The 6,807-nt window shown below is 44.2% G+C and overlaps 1 protein-coding gene across 2 annotated transcripts; it reads left to right on the top strand.

Annotated features, from left to right (window-relative positions):
* The first annotated feature begins 406 nt into the window (after positions 1–406).
* On the top strand, positions 407–4,059 carry LOC124232263 (acyl-coenzyme A thioesterase 1-like). 2 transcript variants are annotated; one of them, XM_046649227.1, is made up of 3 exons: positions 412–790; positions 1,215–1,417; positions 3,277–4,059. In XM_046649227.1, the coding sequence occupies exons 2-3, from the start codon at positions 1,313–1,315 to the stop codon at positions 3,880–3,882; spliced, it is 711 nt and encodes a 236-aa protein (XP_046505183.1). In that variant the 5' UTR covers positions 412–790; positions 1,215–1,312; the 3' UTR covers positions 3,883–4,059. The 2 variants fall into 2 exon arrangements, with proteins under 2 accessions (XP_046505182.1, XP_046505183.1); XM_046649226.1 differs by having other exon boundaries at positions 407–1,417.
* The last annotated feature ends 2,748 nt before the right edge of the window (positions 4,060–6,807 follow it).

Here is a 6,807-nt window from a genome sequence, read left to right as displayed (position 1 = left end):
ATTCCCTTTAGCAGTGTATGCGAGTTCCTTTTGCTCCACATACTTGTGCACCAAGAGGTATTGTGTGTAAGAGCAAAACCAACTGGAAACAGCCCGAATGTCCATCAACAGCAGAACTGACGACTCCACGGAGGTACAGTGACAGCAGAGGTGACTGAATGGCAGCTGCAAGTCACCATGGACGATTCTCAAAACAGTGTGAAATGAAACAAATCCCACAAGAACACGTTCAACATCATTCCAGCTACATAAAATTCAAAACATAGGCAAAATAAGCAAAATACTAAGGTACACATAGAAGTGGTAATCCTGTGAAGGAAATGAGGAGAATGATGAAATCCAGGAGAGGGGACAGGGAGGGAAGGGGCCCAGGGACTCAGGGGGCTTCAGGGGTTAGTACTGGGTGACTTCTGAAAGTGTTGGGTCGAAAGGGTTTGCTTTAGTGTTATTCTTTAAGTGTGGCCTGTTAAATACAAACTTTGATGTAAATGGTGAAAATAGCCAGTAGATAGAGTCATACAGAATATGTAGCCTTTTGAGTCTAGCTTAATGCCTTTGAGATTCATTCCTGTTGCTCCAAGTATCAATAGTTCCTTCTTGCTTCTTAGTGGGACCCCCTTATATGGATGTACAGTTCGTTGATTTATTCACCATTTGAAGGACATTTGGGTTTCAAGTCCTTGGAGATGATGAGTAAAGTCACTACAAACACTTGCATACACCATTTTGCGAACACAAGTTTTCGTATTTCTTGGGTGGAGACCTGGCAGTGAGGCTGCTGGGGCCTATGGTAAGTATATGTTTCACTATATCAGAAATGGCCAAGTCTTTCCCGAAGTGGCTGTATCATTTTGCATTTCCACCAGCAGTGTATGAGGGTTCCAGTTGCTCCACATCCTCCTGGCATTTGGCATTCTCACTTTGGGAGGGGGGACAATGATTAGCTGTTTTCGTTGTCTGTATGTAAATTACTTTTAATCGGAAAGTAATACATGTTCCTTGTAAAGAAGTGTGGGGCTCTGAGGCTCAGGGTGTAGAGGGGAACATGGATTCAGCCTCTGCTGCTGTCTGGACCTTCAAAGACCAGAGGTCTTCCAGCATTTCTGATTGTCAACAGAAAACTTTGACATCACCAGGTGGGCAACAGATGGCTTTTGATACCACTGCAAAGAGTTTCAGAAAAAGTTCGTTTTGGTGTTTTGTTTCTTCCACAGAACCTGGCCCCTTTCCTGGGATTGTGGACGTTTTTGGAGCTGGAGGTGGCCTTCTGGAATATCGAGCTAGTCTGCTGGCTGGGAAGGGTTTTGCTGTGATGGCTCTGGCCTATTACAACTATGACGACCTCCCCAAGAGCATGGAGAGCCTCCACCTGGAGTACTTTGAGGAAGCTGTGAACTGCCTGCTTAGTCACCCTCAGGTTGGAACTTCTCTAGGAAGTGTGTTAGAGGACCCAGTTCAAGTGTATGTGTGAACAACCCTCTCTTCCTGGTGCCCCCTCTGAGAGAACAGTAGTAAGTTTTAAAGAAAGCACCTGGTGGCCACAGAACCTGGGAACTAGGAGATGTCTTGAGGGTTCTAGGCTCAGGGTAGCAGAGGGTCAGAAGAAAAGCCCTGCCTATTTTCCACTTCAGTCAGAGCTGACGATGTCTGGAAGCTTTGGAGCTCTTAGAAAAGGTGACAGGGCGTCGTGGGGCCAGCATAAGATGTAGATAGACAAAAGTTAAATTTGAGTTCTGATTTCACCAATTACTAGCTCTGTGACCTTGGGGCCTGTTTGAAATGGGAACAATTGGGATGAAAATAATATCACTTAATTCCTAGTACTTTTATGAGGAATAAGTGGTTGAATACAGTTAAGGATGCTATTGTAGAAGCCACGAGAAAAGAAAGACTGCTGTTGAGAGGTTAATTAAATGGCCATTTGGAATACAAGATTTTGATAAATGTGACAAGAGCAGTCCTTGTTGCATGTTGCAAACCCAGATTACCTTGGAGGGGATTAAGTAGAGAATGGAAGACAAGAAAGAGAAGAGCTGCAGACAATTTCTCCCACAAACTTTACTGAGAAGAGAGTAGAAAACTAGGGCAGAGTGGATGTGGGGTCCAGGGACTGTTATGAAAACGGAAGAGGTACTAGACCCGGAAGTGCACGGATGGGAATGAGCCGGTAGAGAAGAAAGTTATGAAGGGGAGAGAGGGAGAGAGAGAGAGGGAGCATTTGCACGAGCAAGGTCCTGGAGAATCAGAGTGGATGGGATCCCAAGCCGAGCAGAGGAGTGGCCTTTGATGAGAACAGAGGGACTCCTTTGGAACCAGGAGGGAAGGCAGAGAACTTGATTCATGTAGAGCTCAGTAGAGCTGGCAGGGGAAAGGAGGAGGAGTTCCTCCGGGATAGCTTCTGTCTTCTCCATGGAGGATGGAGAGCTGAAAGTGAGGGTGAACAGAGCTGAAGGGGCTTCAGGAGGTAGGAGAAGGTGTGGAATGGTCTTTTGGAGACACGGAGAGCAAACAACAGTGAAGTGTGGTTGGGTCCATGGGCAATATGGATAGTAATTTGAAATTTGTGGTCATGAAATGAAAGTAAGAGCTGTCGGCACAAATGTGTATTTTTTTCTCTAGCAATGTTTATTTGCATAAATGCAAGTTTAGAGGAAGTGATCAGGTGGATTTAGCCAAGGCTAGCCCTTTTCCAGGCTAGTATGCCCAAAGGAAGAGAAGTATTCAAGGAGTTTAGAGTGCTTGCAAGGGAGTGCTAATAACAATGAGGCTTGACATCTAAGCTGGATGAGGTGGGAAGTGAGAACATGACAAAGGTATTGATAGTGAAAATAGCAGTAGTCAAAGTTTCAAGGAGGTGTTAATGGGCAGTCTAGCATGGCTAATCTGGAATTATTTAAGATGGTGGTCACAGAGTAGAATGCTTAAGCTGAGATTCTGGAGATGATGTACTCACTGATGATCACTGGGTTTAGGTTATGCCAATGGGAGTGGGTGGCTGAGGTGGGCTAGATAAAAAGATGATTAGGGGTCAGGGAACTGAGAGGCCAAAGTACTTAGTAGATCTTCCACATAGTTGTTGAATTCACCAGGAACGGTGATGGAGAAATTGTGGAAAGGAAGACAGGAAGGATGAGTAAATATCCCAAGGTTGCAAACTTTGTAAATGGCAGAGCCCAGATTCAGGCTCAGTTCCACGTGACCTCTAATTCCAGGCACTACTCCTCACACTGCCCTGATCATGGACTCATTCTCCCTTTTCCTCTGTCCTTTTCTCAGGTAAAGGGTCCAGGAGTTGGGCTGCTTGGCATTTCCAAGGGGGGCGATCTCTGCCTCTCCATGGCCTCCTTCCTGAAGGGCATCACTGCCACCGTCATAATCAATGGCTCTGTGGCCAATGTTGGTGGAGCCTTGCACTACAAGGGGGAGACTCTGCCCCCTGTAAGTTCCAACATAAATCGTATCAGGGTGACCAGTGAGGGCTTCGCAGACATTTTGGATGTCCTCAACAGCCCTTTGGAAGGACCCGACCAGAAGAGCTTCATTCCTGTGGAAAGGGCTGAGAGTGCCTTCCTGTTCCTTGTAGGTCAGGATGACCACAACTGGAAGAGTGAATTCTATGCCAGTGAGGCCTCTAAACGCTTACAGGCGCATGGTAAGGAGAGGCCCCAGATCATCTGTTACCCAGGGGCGGGGCACTACATAGAGCCTCCTTACTTCCCCATGTGCCCGGCTTCCATGCACACCTTGGTGGGCCGTCCTGTCATCTGGGGAGGGGAGCCCAGGGCTCATGCCATGGCCCAGGTGGATGCTTGGAAGCAGCTGCAGGCTTTCTTCCACAAACACTTGGGTGGGGTAAAGGGAACAATTCCAGCAAAACTGTAATCTTTTATTTCATTCTACGGCGTCTCTGATGCTAATTGATCCTCGGAAGAGCTGCACAATTGGTGTGTATGTATAGTTTTCTTCTTCTTAATAATGACTTAGAGTTTTTCTCCCATCACTGTTAAAACAAACTGACCAGTGAGGTTTCAAGATTTTTATAAACTACATACCTGTTCAGTTGTTTGGGAAGAGAGTGATTCTGAGAAACTACAACAGATGGAAAAAGCATTTCTTTTAGTATCTCACAGCACACAACTGACAAGGCTTTAGCTGTGAAAAGAAAAGTGAGTAACACTGGTTAACAGTGCCTGGTACATTATTGGTGCTCAGTAATTATGTTTTTAATTATTATTTGTTTAATTAATTTAATTAGATTAATAAATACATGATTGCTTACTGTTCAAGAAAAGCATTATAGGGGCCAGCCCCGTGGCCGAGTGGTTAAGTTTGCATGTTCCGCTTTGGTGGCCCAGGGTTTCACCAGTCTGGATCCTGGGTGCGGACGTGGCACTGCTCATCAGGCCACGTTGAGGTGGTGTCCCACGTCCCACAACTAGAAGGACCCACAACTAAAATATACAACTATGTACTTGGGGGATTTGGGGAGAAAAAGCAGAAAGAAAAAAAAAGATTGGCAACAGTTGTTAGCTCAGGTGCCAACCTTTAAAAAAGAAAAAAAGAAAAGCATTGGGGCTGGCCCGGTGGTGCAGTGGTTAAGTTGGCAGGTTCCACATCTCAGCAGCCTGGGGTTCGCCGGTTTGGATCCCGGGTGCGGACATGGCACTGCTTGGCACGCCATGCTGTGGTAGCCGTCCCACATATAAAGTAGAGGAAGATGGGCACAGATGTTAGCTCAGGGCCAGGCTTCCTCAGCAAAAAGAGGAGGACTGGCAGTAGTTAGCTCAGGGCTAATCTTCCTCGAAAAAAAAAAAGAGAGAGAATAATAAAGAAAAAAAGAAAAGCATTATATATTAGTATACTCAGATTTGAGTTTCTCCTTTATGAATCTAAATTACAAATCTTAGCTGTAAATTGATTACTACTAGATGTAAAACTACTAAAAATTTTAAATTCAAATACCTTTTTTAGTTCTTTGATAGTTTCTTGGATGAATAATGATTGTCCTAGTGCAAATAAATTTTAAGTTACATTCCTGTTTACACATATGGACCTTTATGATTTAGTTGTTTCCAAAGCTGGTAAAACATTATTTAGATGAATTACATAAGTGATTTTAAAAGTGATTAATGTGAAAATAAATGATTTAATATTTACATCACTTGATGAAAATCATTCCACAATAAGCTTATTAAACTTTTCTTAAAGCTTAATGTATTTAAAGTAAAAAATGCCTCAATTTATGATTATGGTGTTCTGTTTCTTCAATTTTCTTTTTTAATAAAGCAGTTCCTGATATTTTCTTTTCCTGAAACTCAAAAACAGTAAGTGCTCCTTCTGTTTTGTCCGCTTTTTCTCCTATACCACCGTGTGCTCGGCATTTAATCCTAATCTGTGAAGCAGGTGTCATCTTCAGTTTCCAGATGAGGAAACCGAGTCTCACAGACGTTCTTTGCATAGTTAATGTAGAGCTGGGCTCAGTATCCCCAAATGCAGATCCTTCTCCCTTTGTTAAGCTGCTTCCCTCATCGCTGTGGTTCTTCATTTTCTTTGGCACAGAGCCATTTATCCGTCGATTTGCCTCCTCTCATCCACCCAGTAGCATGCACATCTGTGTGTGTTCACATCCACACACACAGGGTTGTGTAACTTCAGGTGCATCGTCAGGAATTCCCTTAAGGCCCATCCCTGCGCTCTGCAGGAGAACAGCCCCAGCCGCATGGAAAGGAAATGGCTCTTCTTTCTCCTCTACAAGTTTTCAGTGGAATTCCTGGATTTGCAGTGCAGGGGTGGGGGTTTCTTCAGGGTCCTAGATGTTAAAAATACATTTAAGGGTAGGTCTGGGGGCCGGCCCCATGGCTGAGTGGTTAAGTTCGCGCGCTCTGCTGCAGCGGCCCAGGGTTTCGTCAGTTCTGATCCTGAGCGCGGACATGGCACCACTCATCAGGCCATGCTGAGGTGGCATCCCATATAGCACAACCAGAGGCACTCACAACTAGAATATGCAACTATGTACTGGGGGGCTTTGGGGAGAAGAAGGGAAAAAAAGCTACATCTGGAACCATGTTTAAGCCCTGGCCTTGATGTGGCAGTATGGTTTCGGAAGAGCTGACAGCCGACTCAAAAATGCCTACACCCCTTCCCTTGATTGTTAACCATGTGTAAGTGATTTGCCCGTCCTCATTTCATCCTTCCTCTATTTCTTCTTTCCACTACTGCCTATAAACAAGATAGTCCAAGACACGTCAAGGAATCTCCCTGTTTATCAGGCTGTCAGGCTTCTCTAGGGATTCTGGGGTCGCTCATGAGGGATCAAAAGCAGAAGCAGCAGAGCTTTGGGGGCCTATTAATGACCAAGTCAAATTGTAGACCATATATTTCAAGAGACACAAAGATGATTTTCTCTTTAAATGCTTTTGGGTAGGCGGTGATAAGAAAAGGCAGAATAGAGATGCCATAGGGCGGTGTTATGCAGCGAGGAGTGAAACTACATACTATTGAGGTGAGGATTGGAAAAGAATTCAGAGAAATAGTGGCATTTGATATAGATCTTAAAGAACAGATAGGACTTTCTGAATCTCAGATAATAAAAATATCCAGGAAATCTGGACAATAATTTGAGAGTATCAGTGTTTGGGTTTCTCATAAGTAGACTATAAAACATTTTTGAAGGAGAATAAAGAAAACTTAAATAAATGGAAAGACATCCCCTTTCATAGATAAAAAGACTTAACATTGAGTCTTAACTGACTTAGTTAAGTTAGTTTACCTTAAGATGGTGATAGTCCCTGTGAGGGGCTGAATTGT

Source organism: Equus quagga, unplaced genomic scaffold (assembly GCF_021613505.1).
Source record: "Equus quagga isolate Etosha38 unplaced genomic scaffold, UCLA_HA_Equagga_1.0 HiC_scaffold_4059_RagTag, whole genome shotgun sequence".
Classification (NCBI taxonomy): Eukaryota; Metazoa; Chordata; class Mammalia; order Perissodactyla; family Equidae; genus Equus; species Equus quagga.
Note: the sequence above shows the minus strand (reverse complement) of the source record. Positions and strands in the feature narration are given on the sequence as shown.

Coding starts and splice junctions, on each gene's coding strand:
- LOC124232263 (XM_046649226.1), top strand. CDS start 1,046: ATGGATTCAGCCTCTGCTGCTGTCTGGACCTTCAAAGACCAGAGGTCT. Junction 1,418..3,276: donor GCCTGCTTAGTCACCCTCAG/GTTGGAACTTCT, acceptor TCCTTTTCTCAG/GTAAAGGGTCCAGGAGTTGG.